The 18,275-nt window shown below is 38.2% G+C and overlaps 3 protein-coding genes and 2 non-coding genes across 5 annotated transcripts; 1 reads left to right on the forward strand and 4 right to left on the reverse strand.

Moving 5' to 3' along the window:
• Nucleotides 1-607: 607 nt before the first annotated feature.
• On the reverse strand, nucleotides 608-1,501 carry LOC141007261 (odorant receptor 131-2-like). The gene has a single exon (XM_073479609.1). The coding sequence runs from the start codon at nucleotides 1,499-1,501 to the stop codon at nucleotides 608-610; it is 894 nt and encodes a 297-aa protein (XP_073335710.1).
• Nucleotides 1,502-4,116: 2,615 nt separating this feature from the next.
• On the reverse strand, nucleotides 4,117-5,010 carry LOC141007264 (odorant receptor 131-2-like). The gene has a single exon (XM_073479611.1). The coding sequence runs from the start codon at nucleotides 5,008-5,010 to the stop codon at nucleotides 4,117-4,119; it is 894 nt and encodes a 297-aa protein (XP_073335712.1).
• A 2,674-nt stretch (nucleotides 5,011-7,684) lies between these two features.
• On the reverse strand, nucleotides 7,685-13,807 carry ppme1 (protein phosphatase methylesterase 1). Its single transcript, XM_073479307.1, has 14 exons — nucleotides 13,558-13,807; nucleotides 12,455-12,550; nucleotides 12,103-12,193; nucleotides 11,884-11,941; nucleotides 11,281-11,332; nucleotides 10,528-10,682; nucleotides 10,247-10,337; nucleotides 10,009-10,074; nucleotides 9,782-9,908; nucleotides 9,394-9,523; nucleotides 9,156-9,200; nucleotides 8,600-8,664; nucleotides 8,309-8,376; nucleotides 7,685-8,104 (listed from the first exon to the last, which is right to left on the reverse strand). The coding sequence occupies exons 1-14, from the start codon at nucleotides 13,641-13,643 to the stop codon at nucleotides 8,101-8,103; spliced, it is 1,134 nt and encodes a 377-aa protein (XP_073335408.1). The 5' UTR covers nucleotides 13,644-13,807; the 3' UTR covers nucleotides 7,685-8,100.
• Nucleotides 13,808-16,928: 3,121 nt separating this feature from the next.
• trnaq-uug (transfer RNA glutamine (anticodon UUG)) lies at nucleotides 16,929-17,000 on the forward strand. Its single transcript has one exon. It is a non-coding gene; the product is annotated as a tRNA-Gln (tRNA).
• A 329-nt stretch (nucleotides 17,001-17,329) lies between these two features.
• trnaq-uug (transfer RNA glutamine (anticodon UUG)) lies at nucleotides 17,330-17,401 on the reverse strand. Its single transcript has one exon. It is a non-coding gene; the product is annotated as a tRNA-Gln (tRNA).
• Between the last annotated feature and the right edge of the window lie 874 nt (nucleotides 17,402-18,275).

The following is an 18,275-nucleotide window of genomic DNA, read 5'->3' on the forward strand; positions in this document are numbered from 1 at the left end:
AGTAAGTGATGAGAAACACATTTTTTTTCATAGTACCATCACTGATACTACAAATCAGTCTTGTTTATGATATAAAAACAGTAAATTATGTATTAAAAGAGAAATAATAGCTACTGTAGCTTGAAACAGTCAAGCCACAGTGCAGGAAACAGAATAACCAATTTGAAATTCACTACTTTTATGTATAAAACTTTAATAAACACTTGAAAAACAGTTCCCCTTAACTTTAAATATAATAATTGAATAAAGAGACTTGACTAGGGGATACGTCTGCATGAATTTACTTTTTAATTATACAGAGACTCAACATGATAGAAAAACTTTGTATTGCATGTCACACATTACATTGAACTTATGTACTAAAATAAGATGGAACATTTACATGAAATTAAAACACACATTTTTTTGAGTGTACAATATCTTAAATCTTCTGAGGGAAACAGACAACATATGATAAATAATAATAATGATTATAATGATTTAAACCACATTCTTAATTCTGACCTGAATCTGAGCAGATACATTCGACTATATCACACACGAAAGTCAATCACAGGAAATAACAAACTTTCCAGCTGCAGATATATGTTTCCTTTACCTAAAAAATTCAGGACTTAGGAAATGTCATGTTAGTGATTTTGAAGCCAAAGGCAAAATAGTATATAAAGACATGTCTGAAGGTCTGATCTCTGAGGCCGTATATGAGTGGGCTCAAACACTTTGGGAAAATGATGAGAACTACAAAGAGGGCAAACAGTTGGCTGGAATTTATAATAGAAAACATAGTGGAGGTGAGACACAGGCCTAGCTGAAACAGATGCAACAGCACTGTCTTATGGGCCTTGCTGGCCTCATGGACATTGGCAGAGGCTGACTTCACAGTAATCATGATAGCAATGTATGTATAGATGATAATAATGCTCACTAATACAAAATTCAGGATGTTGAAGACCTTAGATAAAGTAAAATAAATCTGTAGCCGGAAGACATTTGGTATGTTGCAGTACCCTGGCACAGTAAAGCTTGTGTTCTTGAGTTGGGCGAAAAGGGAAAGCAGGGTGAATGCTTCCAAAGACGCCACCGTCCACATAACAGCAATGGCCACACCTGTCCTCCTGGCAGTGGCAATTTCAACATGCCTCAGTGGGAAACAAACGGCAACATATCTCTCCAAAGACATCACAGCGAGGTTAAGGGGTGGCATCTTTACAGTGATGCTTGCAAACAGTGTGACAAAAACACAAGCATAACTGATCATTCGGACATTGGTCACAGCAAAGATGAACAGTAAAACAGACACCAGCAGCTGCAGAGACTCAGTGAGCAGCAAATGACCAAACAGGATGTAACGAGAGGACTCCAGGAGGACAGGCTTCCTCAGCACGGCAAACAGCATGACGCCGTTCACATACAGAAAGAAAATGCATGGCAGCATAGACAAAGTTTTGACAGACTTCTGAAACCGCAGCAACGCCTGGGTGACTTCTGTTGTGTCATTCATGACCACAGCTTCATGCAACACACAAACACAACCAACTAATGCTTAATGAACAGCTCTGAATCCTGAAGCATGTTCAGGAATATTCTGCAAACAACATATTAAAGAAGCACGTTCGCCTGGAAACATTTTCAGGGGTTAAAATACCAAAAGACTTTACATTTAGACAGCATCATAATAAAACAGAATCTATGAAGATCAAGTCATGATAAACACATTTTCTACTGATTTGGTCTGATGTCATTTGACGAATCTGAGGAATGAATCAACCTCCAGCCCATCATGTCCTTTAGTAATAATCTGTGTCTTGATGTCATCACCACCACAACCAGTCAGAGCTCTGTGTTGTTTGTTGTTTCTATGGAGGAGGGTTTGAGAAGTTGTGTCCTACAAGAGAAGTTAATATTTACACTTTTCCTTATTTACAGTAGAATAAATATATATCGCATTTCTCCATCTTTGTTTTCTCACATTTGCCAAAATCCAGTTTTGTCTCTCATGTGACCATTGACCACTTGAGAAACTAAAATGAAATTAAAAACATATATAAGCATGAAGGCATATGGGCAAATACTGTGGCCACTGACTGTAGAAATAGTGGGCAGAGTCACTGTGACATCACCCATAGGTTTCTGAAGGGCCGGAATGAAGCTCAAAGCGGGTAGTACCGGCCGTCACCATCTTGGCAGTACCTGACACCGCATAACTCCTGGCTAATGAAAAGTGGGCAAAGAGGTTGAGTGTGGTTAAACAAGCCCTAACAAGCTACCAATGTTCACAGAGAAGCGAATTTCGCCTCAGGTTGCTTGTGTGAGTTTGATCGTGGGATCATTTGTGTTTATTTGAGTTGACCACCAGTTTATTTGCCCCAAACAGCCTGAATACCTTACTGTATGTTAGCTGCAAGCTAGCGAGCAAGTACAGGCACCAACAGTGTGTGTCTGTGCTTGAGCTCAGTTTAGTTGTGTCTGATCGTGGTTCGCACTCACCAGATTCTCTGTTTCTTTCTGTTATACCGTAGTGCCTTTTCTTTTTAACGTCTCCTCTCTGTATGTTAATAAAGTAAAGTACATTTTCCCTCCATTCAGCAGGTAAATAAGAGACGACTAAAGTACATTACAGGGGATTTTTGGGAAGCTCCGCTGCTCATTGCAGCAGACTGTTTGAGAAGCGAATTAAATCTACTTTTTAATCCCAAAAGCATAAAAAGCTAACTCTGTGCTCTCCTTGACTCCGGGTGTTTATTCCTCCAGGAGCTCCAGACTCCAGCCGTCTCCTCCAAAGCTCTTCGGCTCCAGCAGCTGTCTGCCAGTTAATGCTAACAGAGTTGCTTGTTAGTCCACAAAAACAACATCTGTCCCTCAGTTAACCACACAGCAAGCATATTATTTGTCCCATTTTGCATTTAAAAGGCACCATTAACACAGCAGAGAGGAGAAGATCAGTGACTGGAATCAGCTGAGGTGAAGCCCAGACAACAGCTTGCAGCTAGCTGTCACTCAATGAGGCCACGCCCTCAAGTATGCATAACTATAAGCCTTAATATTTAAATATATATAAATAAATGCATGTGAGTGAGTTATGATATAAAAATTCAACCCCATACAGTTGTCATGCGTGGGGAAATAAGCTATAGAGTGCTGTAGGGATTGTAAATTGATCGATCTACAAGTTGTTAAGTTTAAGTTTAAGAATAGTTTGCAAATAAAGTCTGCCACTGACTAAAGTTAGCCACTTGTTAGCGGCTGACATTTTTAAACTGTCTACTGTTTATAAGAGGAGCTGCAATGACTGGAATCGTCGAAGCTCCCCCTCAACTCCTGTTGCTTCCACAGTAACATTGTAGCTGATGTGAGTTATATATGGATAAGAAGCATTAAGCAGTAGAGTGTGTGTATGTTAAAACATTGTTCCCCATCATCACTGAACCTGAACTATTTATTTTAAGATGCTCAATTACTTTTTCCTACCAATGACACAACTTTAAAGTAAGTGATGAGAAACACATTTTTTTTCATAGTACCATCACTGATACTACAAATCAGTCTTGTTTATGATATAAAAACAGTAAATTATGTATTAAAAGAGAAATAATAGCTACTGTAGCTTGAAACAGTCAAGCCACAGTGCAGGAAACAGAATAACCAATTTGAAATTCACTACTTTTATGTATAAAACTTTAATAAACACTTGAAAAACAGTTCCCCTTAACTTTAAATATAATAATTGAATAAAGAGACTTGACTAGGGGATACGTCTGCTTGAATTTACTTTTTAATTATACACAGAGACTCAACATGATAGAAAAACTTTGTATTGCATGTCACACATTACATTGAACTTATGTACTAAAATAAGATGGAACATTTACATGAAATAAAACACTTAAAATGCCTGTTTTAGGCTAGTTATTTTTTTGAGTGTACAATATCTTAAATCTTCTGAGGGAAACAGACAACATATGATAAATAACAATAATGATTATAATGATTTAAACCACATTCTTAATTCTGACCTGAATCTCAGCAGATACATTCGACTATATCACACATGAAAGTCAATCACAGGAAATAACAAACTTTCCAGCTGCAGATATATGTTTCCTTTACCTAAAAAATTCAGGACTTAGGAAATGTCATGTTAGTGATTTTGAAGCCAAAGGTGAAATAGTATATAAAGACATGTCTGAAGGTCTGATCTCTGAGGCCGTATATGAGTGGGCTCAAACACTTTGGGAAAATGATGAGAACTACAAAGAGGGCAAACAGTTGGCTGGGATTTATTATAGAAAACATAGTGGAGGTGAGACACAGGCCTAGCTGAAACAGATGCAACAGCACTGTCTTATGGGCCTTGCTGGCCTCATGGACATTGGCAGAGGCTGACTTCACAGTAATCATGATAGCAATGTATGTATAGATGATAATAATGCTCACTAATACAAAATTCAGGATGTTGAAGACCATAGATAAAGTTAAATAAATCTGTAGCCGGAAGACATTTGGCATGCTGCAGTACACCGGCAAAGTAAAGCTTGTGCTCTCGAGTCGGATGAAAAGGGAAAGCAGGGTGAATGCTTCCAAAGACGCCACCGTCCACATAACAGCAATGGTCACACCTGTCCTCCTGGTAGTGGCAATTTCAACATGCCTCAGTGGGAAACAAACGGCAACATATCTCTCCAAAGACATCACAGCGAGGTTGAGGGGTGACATCTTTATAGTGATGCTTGCAAACAGTGTGACAAAAACACAAGCATAACTGATCATTCGGACGTTGGTCACAGCAAAGATGAACAGTAAAACAGACACCAGCAGCTGCAGAGACTCAGTGAGCAGCAAATGACCAAACAGGATGTAACGAGAGGACTCCAGGAGGACAGGCTTCCTCAGCACGGCAAACAGCATGACACCGTTCACATACAGAAAGAAAATGCATGGCAGCATAGACAAGGCCCTGACAGACTTCTGAAACCGCAGCAACGCCTGGGTGACTTCTGTTGTGTCATTCATGACCACAGCTTCATGCAACACACAAACACAACCAACTAATGCTTAATGAACAGCTCTGAATCCTGAAGCATGTTCAGGAATATTCTGCAAACAACATATTAAAGAAGCACGTTCGCCTGGAAACATTTTCAGGGGTTAAAATACCAAAAGACTTTACATTTAGACAGCATCATAATAAAACAGAATCTATGAAGATCAAGTCATGATAAACACATTTTCTACTGATTTGGTCTGATGTCATTTGACGAATCTGAGGAATGAATCAACCTCCAGCCCATCATGTCCTTTAGTAATAATCTGTGTCTTGATGTCATCACCACCACAACCAGTCAGAGCTCTGTGTTGTTTGTTGTTTCTATGGAGGAGGGTTTGAGAAGTTGTGTCCTGCAAGAGAAGTTAATATTTACATTTTTCCTTATTTACAGTAGAATAAATATATATCGCATTTCTCCATCTTTGTTTTCTCACATTGTTAAGAGTAAATGCACAATTTGCCAAAATCCAGTTTTGTCTCTCATGTGGCCATTGACCACTTGAGAAACTAAAATGAAATTAAAACCATATATAATCATGAAGGCATATGGGCAAATACTCTAATAATACTTATTAATAATAATAATAATCGTCGAAGCTCCCCCTCAACTCCAACTACATCAAATCAAGCAGGTTGATTTGGATTTGATTATTGGATTATTTGATTTCACAGTTGGGCCCACCCGAGCAGCGTCGCTGGCTGTGTTTCTCACAGTTGGATACTGTGTCCAGGCTTTGAATGGTGTGTTTTCAAACCAACAAATCCTGCATAGTATGCCTTTAAAAGTTTGACTGTTGTTGGAAATGTTTCAATGGAAATTTTGATCTTCTGGTGGGACTAGGTGAAGTCAGAGTATCACCAAAATGATTAGGTTTCATCCTCCGACAACATAAATGTTTGTCAAATGTAATTGAAATTGTTTTGTTCATAATAAAATGGTAGTTGTACGCAAGTCTTCTTTTATAACTACGATAAACAAACCTGTAGCTCTTACCTCGTTTGTTCTGACCGGCACCTCTTTTTCTTTCTTTCTTTCTTTCTTTCTTTCTTTCTTTCTTTCTTTCTTTCTTTCTTTCTTTCTTTCTTTCTGTCAGCACCACACCTCAGTGAACAGCTCGTCCATCTCTATCAGGGCTGAGTCTTTGATAGACTGACAGATTGTTGAAGTTTTCTTGTGGCAAATTGTTTTTTATTTGTGGCAAGAAAAGGAAGGTTTTATGACCCAGTGAACTTACAAGTCAGCTTCAACAGTGATTCTGTGTATCTGGCCTCATGTACGCACGATAATTCAGTATGAGAAAATGATGCAGATTAAGTTAATACACAGGAAAAAATGCAGAAATTAATCGTTGACACTGCATCACAGTGGTATTAATCTGTGGGATTATATTATTTAAAGGTGTTATGTTATCCAGCCCTGTAAATCATGCACTTTCTGGCTTGGTGAAGAACTTAAGTAAAGGATGTTAATTGTTAGGCCCAAAATGATGCAACCACAATGTCTGTTCAGGATTGGACAACATGTCAGCCTTGTTTACATACTCACATCTCTTAATGATCACAGTGACTGTAACTCTTCAGAGGACGGTCATTAAAAACACATCAATAATTCAAATATTTACATCATTACATTATATTTTTCTCGTTGCATCAGGCCACAGTGGGACAATTAAAACCTGCATTCCTTGGAGTAAACCCGGCACATGGAGAAAAACATGTCATCTTTTCTTAAAATCTAAAACTAAAATATTTTCCCCACTTCTGTTTCTGCTGCTTTGTGAATTTTTGTTAACCAACTGCAGGATAACAAGTCTCGTTTCCCCTGTTTAATATTGACTGAAGAAGGAACTTTTAAAAGAAATGCTCAGGACAAGTTCATGTTGACATGAAAAAAATGAGTAAGGGGAGTCAGGTGTACCGCTTCATTATTTACAGCTGAGGGTTGAACACTTGTGGCTATTGAATGTTCAATAGGTCATTGCTTCATTCTATGAGCACAATTCTTTCTTGTTATTAAAGAGGAAATCTTAAAAATGCCATTTTACATCTACTCTGAATGAGATTAGAGCAGTAGATTATAAATGTATTCCCTGGCAACACAAATAGGGCCTTTTCAAATCTATATTTTAATGGCATACAAGTCTATTTATTAGTGCAATTCCCATACAGAATTGGTAATTATGTTACACAGTGGATTGTGCAAAAATATTTGAATAACACATCTAAAGCTACCTTTATAGTTTCACTTAAGTTCAAGGAAAGTTTACATTTCTAACATCAGTTATTTTGTAGCTTGAGAAAATGCAGATCTTTCCGTTTTCCTAAAATCAAACTGGTGTCAACATTAGTCATTTTTCTTTAAATAGACCTCGAGCAGAGGACATCTTGCCTTCTCAATAGCAGTATGTGAACGTACATTGAGATTCTTCCTGCTGTCTCAACACACTTTAACATTTCTAATGTCTATGTTTTGATATGATAAGTAGCTACGAGTGAATGAATTGCAACATTAGTGAGTGTATGGAGATGACAGAAAGCAAGAACAAATACTCACAATTGATTTCACCATGAATGTGTCACTTGCTCTAAACACGGATTAAATGTATCTTTCTGACGTCCCGTCAAGTAAACTACCACCTCTAAAATGATCATGATGTCCTTTTAATACACATACCAAATATACAAGCATGGGGTAACATTTTTACAGCGTCCATCTTTAATCATTGAATTGAATTCAAACATTACAAACACATTAACGATGATGCAGTCACTCAAAATAAGCCATTAAACAAGGAGAGCATTCAAAGATTTAAAAAATATATATTGTAAAGGAAAAGTACAATCAAATCCCAGTGTTTTCAAATAAAAATAAGGCAAAGCTAAAAGGCAAAGTATCACATAACAGAAGCGAAATAATAATAACAACAATAATAATAATAATAATAATAATAGTTATATTTTCCTTAATTTGCTGTTTAATTGTACAGGCGAGGATGTGGATGAATCTTGAAACATTTCTTCTATGGCTGCTGGCTATATAGACTGAAAACTGGAAATTAGCTGTGGAAAGATTGTTACACAAAATTAGATATTCTGCATCTACAGCCCAGTCTCTTAATTAATAATTCTACACAAAAACAATGTAAATGCTTTTTTTTTTTTTTTTAATTATCATTAAATGTATTATGAATACCATCAACTACTATTTGAAAATCTGACAAATCTTGTGTAGTGTATACATTCTTTGGTAGGAAGTCCACTCACCACAGGTATCCTTCTTTAAACTCAGTGAACTTGTGCCGGACCATAAATGTTGCTAGAGCGTCTGCTACCTAGCAACAGATGACAGAGGGCTAAGTTAAGAAAGTAGCAACAGCAAACTGAATCTGGATCAAAAAGAGTCTATATATAGATATCGCAGTGTGATTATTTTTAAAGATTTGGCATGTTAAACTTATTGTTTTGGCATATCAACAGGCATTATACATTAATTCAGACAATGTTGTAGGTCTATAAATACAGCCCACAGAATACGTTAAGGAAAACAGCGCTCACTTTTTCAGGTGCGTCCTCATGGACAGCATGACCACACTGAGGGAGGACCTGCATCTGAAACTTTCCTGTGGACAAAGAATGACATGATGGATATTTGTGAGGTCTGTGTATTCATTCATAGCATTCAAAGAGCAATGACCCTGTAATGCATAATATTCAGACATTTGAATTGGAATGTGAAAAAAAATATTAAACTATCAAAGGGACAACCTTGCTACATAGTAAATGTTCTTGCCATTCTTATGAAAACACAACGGGCAGATACGATATGTACAGTAAGATGTGTACAAGGGCTGTCAAAATTGTCCCAAACTGATGTTTGATTATTCCTTCAATGTATTTTTAAAAAAAATCCCAAATTAACTTTTATTGAATTGAATGTCTGTTTTATTATTGTTTTTTTTTTAAATTATATTATATATTCGAATTTCAAATATTTGTTGACAGCCCTAATGTGTAAGACGGGTCAATAACGAAATTATTGTGACAAACCTAAACAAATGTGGTAAAAAGAAAATGGACAACTCTGCATAAAATCTTAGTTTGTGCTCCTTACCTTGCATCTGTCCAATAGTAAGGTCTTTGTCAAGCCTGTCCACTCCTGCACAAGGGATTAAGTCAGGGGTGAAATTGTGCAGTCAGTGATATAATAGCTTGGAATGAAACTTGAATTATTTGTATTCATCTAAACTAGTGGGACATGACCTGAAAATCCACAAAAACTGCCTGTCAGGATCCGTTTTATGTATTTGGGTTACCATATAATACTGAAAGTTCACTGTGAAAGATCTAACCTGCGAGCAGAAGTAGTTTTGGTACAGGGCAAGTGAGAAAGAGGGCAGACAGGCCTCTGAACCAGCCCTCCCAGTATTTTTCTGTCTTTGACAGCTCCACTCGCCAGGTAAACACGGTGTCCTTTTTTATCTGCGTGGAAGAAATCAACATATTTAGATACTTTTCAAGCTCTTAAAAGCACATTGCGACTAGAGCTGCAATGATGATATGAAGGCATCACTTTGGGCTCTGGGAAATGGCGATCAGCATTTTTCAGAATTCTTTGATATTGCATAGACAAAACAATCATTTAACAGTAAAATAATTGGCAGAATAATCGATAATAAAAACAATCGTTAGTTGCAGCCCTAGTTACTACAGAAAGACAAAGAGTAAGAGAGACAGAACCTCTTGATCATCTTCCTTCATCCTCTTCTTATTGGATTCTTCTTCCACTTCTTCATCCTCTTCTTCTTCTATTATACCTTCACCGATGCTATTAGACACACCTGGACTGCTGGTGGATTCCTCACATCTGTGAGTCAAAACAGAGCAAATTAACATGCAGAACATGAAACTTGAAACATGAAAACCACACAAGACTTGATGTTCAATGATAAACAGAGCAGACATACTTTTTCACCTGGCCTCCCATTGATACTCGTGCTGACTCCATGTTTCGGATCTGGCCGCTCTTCACACTGAAAGCAAAAAGGAAAGAATAAAGGCCATTAAAACTGGACAATCAAAATACACATAGAAAATCAAAACGTCCTTTCCAAACTGACGGTTGTCCAAAACATGGGCAACGCTTTCAACAGGCCTCCTCTTAGTTTCGGTACCTAATGTTAAATAATCATGTTTCATGTTTACCTCCACTCAATGGCATTCTCCAGAGATTTAAATGTCTTTGGCCGACTTCTGAGGAAATTCTGCATACTGTTCAAAGCATCCATTGCTGTACCTGAATGCGATTAACACAACTGACATTAATAAACCCCTCGTCCATGCTCATCATTAATTTAATAAAAAATTGGTCATGAGTATGTGTCATATATGTTCACTGCTAATTATAGTAGGAGAAAAATCAACAAAACATAAAAATAAACTGAAAAACATCCATCTTTGATGCTCTTATTTGAGAAGGCACAAACCTTCTACGACGTCAATGACACAGAGGCCAAGCAGAGATGGTATATGATTGGCAGCGGCTGCGTGAACTGCAATGGCTCCACCCATGCTGTGTCCGATAATCATGATTGGAGGAGGGTTCTCTCCATAGAGCGCCTCTACCACTTTGCCAATATCCCTTTTGAAAGAAAAAGGCAAGAATAATTTGTTAACCTTGTTATATTTACATCATAAGTGTCAGTATTTATCAGGATACACATCATCATCAGAGTCAGCTAGATTCTAGGTTCATTTGCATATCAATAGACCCTCACATACTTAATGAGGCAAAGTTGTAGCATCACATCCACGTAGGGATTTTTTCAAGTTAAAAACCTTAAAATATATAATTGTGAGAGATGAGTTTTCAGGTGGTTAATGCCAGGAGAGGGACTTTAAACGCTCACTTGAGAGCTGGTCCCACATGCTAGCTCTTACAGAACTGACTAAATCCCCCGCTGCGTAGCTGCAGCTCTCAACTTGGCCAGACTTGTAGTGCTGTTTTCCTCTTTTAACACTTTTTCGTGCATTCTGATAGAACGAGGTGAAATGTGCCACTGTGACGTTGGCTACTTATGTTGTCAAAGGCGAGAGATGTAGTTTCACTTTCACAACTAAATGGTAGTTTACCATCTTTATGACAGATTTCGACTTTCTTGACTTGCAAATCATTGCAAGCTGGATCCCTGCTGTTTAAAATGTGTGACAGTGTCCATCTTAACTGCACAGCAACTTACTTGGCCATAGTGTCTGCAGAGAGATCATCAGGATTTTTCACTTTGGTGTCGCCTGCAGGTGATGAGAGAGAGAGAAGCAGAATTTACCGTTTACTTCATATAAGCTCGGGAAAGAGCAGAAATTAGATCTGCCAGATGGTGTAATGATGTAGTAGGAGTTCTCCCATGATCACATGATATGGGGAGAGTTGGCCTATAAATACAGGTTGTGTAAGGTCGTGATGAGATCAAGCTACTCTGGGACAGCAATTTCACTTCTCAATAATTTGTGGTACTGGAGCTGCAAATTGAACAGTGAAATAAATCTATTAAAAAAAGGGACCTCTGATTTTCTACTGACAACAAAATACCTGGCACTGCGTTATGTCATCACCATGTCGCTTTGCAATATAAGGAGCAACTAGAATCGTCTTAAACAGAGTCAATGTAAACATATTTTTAAATCAACAGCCATCATACATTTCCCTTTTTGACTACACTGCAGTACATTAAATAGTGAATGACAGAGAACTGTGTGTGAAGGGGATTGATAATACCAACTAACCAAACTGACACTTTTCCTAAATCATAAAAGAAATGTGCCTTGTGACTACCTATATTTACCATGAGCACGAAGGTCCAAGGCCACCACTCTGCAGTTGATCCTGCTGTATATGACGGCCTGCAAGACACATATGGAAACCACTTAAAATCAAATATCGTTCAGCAAACATGCTGAAATATACGAATATCTCCATAAATATTCCACAGACTGTCGCTGTGTATTTTAAACATTTATCAGAGTTAAGAGGCTGTAGAGTTTCTGTAAGTTCTCATACTCACAGTGAACACTGCCCAGGAGAGTGCAGAGTGGCCTCCTCCGTGGAGCAGGAGCAGCACAGGACCATGGGAACCACTGCAGTAAATTCTGAAAATGTTCAAGGTAGTCAAGGAAATTCATACCAGAGCTGTGTGTGAGTAATAAAGTAAGTAGATGCTGTTTAAAAGACAATAATGATTCATTCTTAATAAACTGATAGTTCTCTATACCATATTGAAGTTACATAGCACACTGGTATAAAGAGGTGGCTAAATCTGACATGACCTAGTTAGATCTGAATGCTCTGGGTGACACCAAAGTTTTAATAATTCATGCTGAACTTTCTCCTGGCAAACAGAAGCAGCAGACAAGGATATATCTTTGCCATTTTCATTTTCCACCTCAACGTCTTCCATGGTTTCAAAGTACTGACTCCAGGGCAGGGGGGAGAAATCTCTCTTCCGTCCAGGTCTGTATTAAAAAAATAAAAATAAATAAAAAAAGATAGGTAAAATATGGACCAATCTCATACTGCAGCAGGATAATTAAAACACATTGAGCAAGACATAAATCTTTGTAGACACTTTTTCACAAGACAGGGATAATCAAATTCTAATGCAAGCGATAAATTGTGAAATTCAATAAAAAAATTTCAACAAGAGCAACACACACGCTGCAACATCAGTGTTTCACTCAGTGTCATTCCTTCTAACATTATTATTTCTTTACCTCAGACCAAAAGCAGCCATACTGTACACATTGAGGTTTTCTAATGCTCTGGTTGCAGGTTACTTAACTGACCAGAAACCGCAGACTTAAGACTTTTTCAGGGTAAAGTTTTAGTGTTTCTACATGTTGGTGTAGTTTCAGTTATTCTCACACAGTCAAGAGAACTTGGATAACGTTTCATTCAAACCCCAAACTTAGGTCTCTAACCAAAGCAAAAACTTATTTGTGAAGCTATAGTAACATGGTGATGTAAACAAGCCAGAAACAGGCCCTGATGTTTACTGCACATGCTGTTGAAATGGAAACTGAAGGTGGTCCAAACCCTGCAGCTCATAATAACATCTAATCTGACCTCAGAGAACACTTAATCTTATATCAAGATTAATATCATCACACGCTTTTTATGGTGTGTCATGCAGGCTCACTCTTACTCTGACATGTCTGAGCTAATATTAGTTAGCTAATGAGCAATGTTCACTATCAGACTGAACTGAATCCAACCTAGAAAAACACAATGCTTATGTTGTACTCCAAAACTACGTTTGATTCGCCACTGTTGGTCATAACTCTGGTAACAACAGCTAGCTCAGTTAGCTAACGCGGTCATTGCTGTCCTGTCCTTTAACAAACAGTAAAGATGCGAGTGTAATGGGACAGAGGACGACTCATGCTATGACGCATATTATAAAATGTAACCTTAGACAGCCAGCGGAGTTGACAGCAAGCTAATAGGATGCTAGCTAACTCACCCCATTTTCATTTTGGAGCCGGACTGAAAACCACCAGCCATAGGAGGTCTGGAGGCTAACAGGTTTAAATGCAACTGTTTCTCCATGTTGTCGAGGGCGGGGTCGGTCTCTGTCAGGAACTGTGTAATGCGACCTTCCCTCTCTTTCGCAGCATATGATTATCTTCGACACCTGCAGCGACGCTAGTCAGGCATTGGGTAAATCTCAGTTAACGCTACGTTTTTCTGACAAGCTAACAGCTAGCAGCGACTCTTCTTCGGTGGCTGCTGTGATTATTTTGGGTCGTCTTCTTCTTCTACGGTTTTGCGTTCCTCGTAGGTTAGCACGGACCTTTCAAAGCATTACTGCCATCTATTGACTGTAAAATCACCTACAAAACATCATTGCTCTGTTTTCCTTCAGAGAAGGTTTTTTATTATTTCTTTTGAAAGTAATCTGTATTACCAAAGAAAGGCAATATTTTGTTACAGTTCAAATAATCATAATAACCCCCCCCAAAACAATCAAAATCAATAATAATAATGCCCTTGTATATTGTCCTAAAAAAAGCAGATGGTAAAGAGGTACCCTCTTAAGATTGAGACAGACGGCTCATATTAGAGACAAATTAGATGGTTGATATTACCAGGTTAGCACATTTTTGAATTTACAGTAGTTTTTTTAAATTGTTATTATTTTTTTTTAATAAATTCTGTCTTTTTGTACATATCATGACACTAAGAAACGGGTGATTCTGGGTTCAGACCTTTGGGGGTGCTCAGCCCCTAATAAAAATGTCACATGGGGCCTTGTAAAGTGTTTAACCATTCTGCTAAATCACTCATTACATTGAATAAAAAAACATGAATATTTTTCTATAAATTATATTTTAACTTACAGCAATACTTTTACACCGACTGTGTGTGTGTGTGTGTGTGTGTGTGTGTGTGTGTGTGTGTGTGTCTATGTGTGTGTGTGTGTGTGTGTGTGTGTATGTGTTCTACTGTAACTAAGAATTTAGAAGAAACTAAGTCAGTTTTGGTCAGATACTCTCTGCTTACCAATTTAGGCCTGTTAAAAACAGTGGTTCCTTTTATACATCAACTATTCAATTACTTGACTAGAAAGATATCAAGGAATCTGAGAAAACTTGCTTTTAATTTTGAACCACTAAGGTAATGTGATTATGCAGTAAATATTAAATACATGTATAACTAAGAGAGTCATATTGTTCATGGACATGGCATTATAACTATGTGGTTACTCCATGTTAATTTATAATATTATTCTAATTTAAATTGGGTTGCTGTGGGATATTCAGGTAACAGGTAACATGATTTTGACCTCACTCTCTTTCCTCAACCTGCTGTTTTGGTGATTAAAAAAAATCCATATCCATCCATGAATAAACAGACATGTTTTAGGGACATATGTGAAACCGAAAAGGGGCTTTAACAAAGCCAACGTCTTTAGAGAGACAGGCGAAGTGAAGGTAACGTTACTCGAGTCGACTGTAAGTGCATTAAAAGCTTACCAACGACAGCAATTATTAAATTATTAAAGTACAACTCTTCACCTGTGAGAACAAGTGCTGAACAGTCGACCAGCGACAACCGCAACTTCATAAAACCAGAGTAAACTGTGACATCTTCAGGAACCAGCTGTTGAAGGGTCCAAAAAATCAAAAATGGCCTCTGCTGTGTTCCGCCTAGAGAAATACGGGCAGAGCATCGGCATCTGTCGTGTGCTGGATGAACGCTATGGTAAAACGTCACAGAGCACATAACTCCTCTATAAAGTGATTTATGTCAAGTAAAGAATAAGATAGTGTGATGTAAGGGTGGATAATGTGTGATTATTAATGCTGTGATTGAGAAAAACCCAAGTTTTGAGGGTCGTCGAGTTAACATTGAAAGTATAGGACAAAGATGGCGACCGGGCCGTTTTTTAAAAAGTGCTAAAAGTTGTTCATTTGGTTTCTGAATGCTAATGCGGCTAATTTCAATAAATGTGACCTTGTTGGTCACTAAAGGAGCTCATACTGTCGTGTTGTGCCCATAAATCAGAGACAGATATAAAATAAATGTTTTAATTTGAAATATTGGATCACAATATGACATCCTGCTGTTACAACCTGCTGCAGACATGGACATGAGTCACTCTGAAGTCTCAGTCAACATACAGAGATACACATTTTTCTTCAAGCTACTTAGGTTTTCATTTCAAATGCAACTGATAAATAACTTTTGACACGCCTGTAATATCTCTTAATGTAAAAGAAGTAAACAGCGAATCTGAAGGATATGTAAACAGTGTTTCATTTGTACCAAGAGCCAAAATCAAACAGCAGAACTTCAACAAACTGACTGGTTAATGTCATGTTGTGGTTTTATGTACGTAAGCATTTACAATACAAAGAAGAGTTCACATTATTTTTGAGCCACATGATAATCATGTAAATAAGGCTTTTCGTGATAAGACCTGCTGTGAAGTTAACTGTAAAGCCATAAATACACAGCTATCTTGACATTAGTCTGATCATATCATGACTAATGTCACTAATGTTTCCCTTTTTTCTCTCCATTTAGTTGACCTGCCGAGGCCAAAATCTGTTCTTCAAATTATTCTCACAAACTTGAGGAACCATCCTCTGATCGCTTTCAACCTTACATCCACGTGCAAGTTGGTCCTCAGCCTGTACCACAGCCTCATCACAGGTTCGAAGGACTTCCCTGAGATTAACTTTAAAGGATTCACAAGCTCAATTCTGATGGTCTCGCCCTTCGGCCTTATCAAGCAGAGGTGGACTGAGAACATCAGGCCGTCTACTCTCATGGACGCACCAGCAGGTTTGATTGTGCCTACTGCCGGCTCCAGCTCTCGTCCAAAAATTCAGACTCCAGTTCTCACTGAGAAGGCGGATCTCGGAGTGCTGAAGGCCGACCCCAGAAACCGTGTCTTCAACGTGGAGTTTGATGGCACTGCTTTCACCAGAGTCATCTCCTCTGTGTACTGCCCTGAAGGCACCGAGCTGACCAACCGCTGGAGACTGACCGACTACAGTGAAGATGGACACGTTCTCATGTCGGTCCTCTGTCAGTTCACCAGGAGGTCTGCGAGATATGCAGTGCCTCTCAGACAGGAGAAGAGGTAATAGTAATGTAGAATAAACTGATTACATTTGTTAAATGTGTTATATAAAACCAGTCATCGAGATCTCCACAGTAACTGCATATTAAAATGACAGAAGTCATCTAAACAACATTTAAAGTTACATGGCAGCAGGAAAGTGTCTGCTCTGTGTATGAACCATGTTTCAAGCAGAAGCTCATTTTGTTTAAGAGTTATTGTGCCCCCAAGTGGCCGGATATTGAAATGAAGCAGTCTGTAGTGGTTCCATGGTGTAATGGTTAGCACTCTGGACTTTGAATCCAGTGATCCGAGTTCAAATCTCGGTGGAACCTGATTTAAGGTAGTGAGACACAGGAGAGCTTAAACCACCATGACATTTAAATGGAATGCAATCTGCACAAGATAACTGTAGATTGTAATATTTATATGTATATATATTCCTGCTGCCATGTATCCTATGATGTACACTGGCTCAATCTCCAGTAAGGTGCAGCATCATAAAAGCAGGTGCTCATTCTTGGTGGAATACTTTGTAACATTGTGCTGCCCAATGCCTCACCCAACATTAAACTCCTACAGCTAACTTATGCAGACTGTAAGTATTGTTTTTCATTGTCAAGTTAGTATTTGTTTGAGCTTTTGTGTCTCACTAACTTAAACCAGGTTCCACCGAGGTTTGAACTCGGATCACTGGATTCAAAGTCCAGAGTGCTAACCATTACACCATGGAACCACTACAGAGGTTTTCATGCATGATATCAAGAAAACAAAGACCATAATGAGAGACTGACAACCAGCAACAGTCATTCACTTTGCAAAAAAACAAAAAAAGCAGTTGTTAACTGGTTGTAAATGTAATTAGTCTTTTGAGTTTGTTTAACTTATATTTATTTATACAGGGTTGCCCAAAGAGAGAAGTTTACTCTCTTTCTTCATCGCCACCCTGAATATGACAGGATATAGTACACTATGCTGTGATATCCAATCTTTTGCCACAGTGCAGTCTCTGGTGAGGCTGTGTTCGCCAAACATGCAAGCCCACTGCACTGTGAGTGTTGTATGTCATTGTCATATTGACTTTGTGTTATTTGAGTTCTTGAATTAGCCTCCGGTCTTGAACTAGGTTCCACTCGGATCACTGGATTCAAAGTCCCGAGTGCCAACCATTACACTGTAGCACCACTGTGCAGCTAGTTGACACATGATATCACCATCTATCTTACACAGACCATACGATGGTTTGCATCCAATCAGTGACAGAGTGGTTAACTTTGCTAACATTTAGCTACTGGTTGTAATGTAACTGGCTTATGAATTTAACAGCATCAGCACTTTGCACGTTATTTACTCTTGTTTACCATATCCTTGAACACAAGGTGGCAGCAGTATACTCTACCCATGAGACAACTTACTTAAAGGGGCACTCCACCTATTTTACAAATGAAGGTCAGGTAATCTGTCATGGTTGGTCTTATGCAGGTATTAAAAACAGCTGTACAGTGTCTTCTGTGGGTCTGAAAACATTACTCTGATGATGTCACGGTGATGTCATCATGGTTATCTCAGCTTGCATTTGGACCACTTTTTTCTTAACTGGAACCACACAA

The sequence above is a fragment of the Pagrus major genome, chromosome 13 (assembly GCF_040436345.1).
Source record: "Pagrus major chromosome 13, Pma_NU_1.0".
Lineage (NCBI taxonomy): Eukaryota > Metazoa > Chordata > Actinopteri > Spariformes > Sparidae > Pagrus > Pagrus major.

Bases quoted from the DNA above. Each gene is read 5' to 3' on its own strand.
- LOC141007261 (XM_073479609.1), bottom strand. From the start codon at position 1,501: ATGAATGACACAACAGAAGTCACCCAGGCGTTGCTGCGGTTTCAGAAG.
- LOC141007264 (XM_073479611.1), bottom strand. From the start codon at position 5,010: ATGAATGACACAACAGAAGTCACCCAGGCGTTGCTGCGGTTTCAGAAG.
- ppme1 (XM_073479307.1), bottom strand. From the start codon at position 13,643: ATGGAGAAACAGTTGCATTTAAACCTGTTAGCCTCCAGACCTCCTATG. The intron at 9,524-9,781 runs GTTCTGTCTCTC...TCTTCCACGCAG, and splicing joins TGAAGGAAGATGATCAAGAG to ATAAAAAAGGACACCGTGTT. The intron at 8,377-8,599 runs GTGAGCGCTGTT...ATCTGTTGCTAG, and splicing joins ATGAGGACGCACCTGAAAAA to GTAGCAGACGCTCTAGCAAC.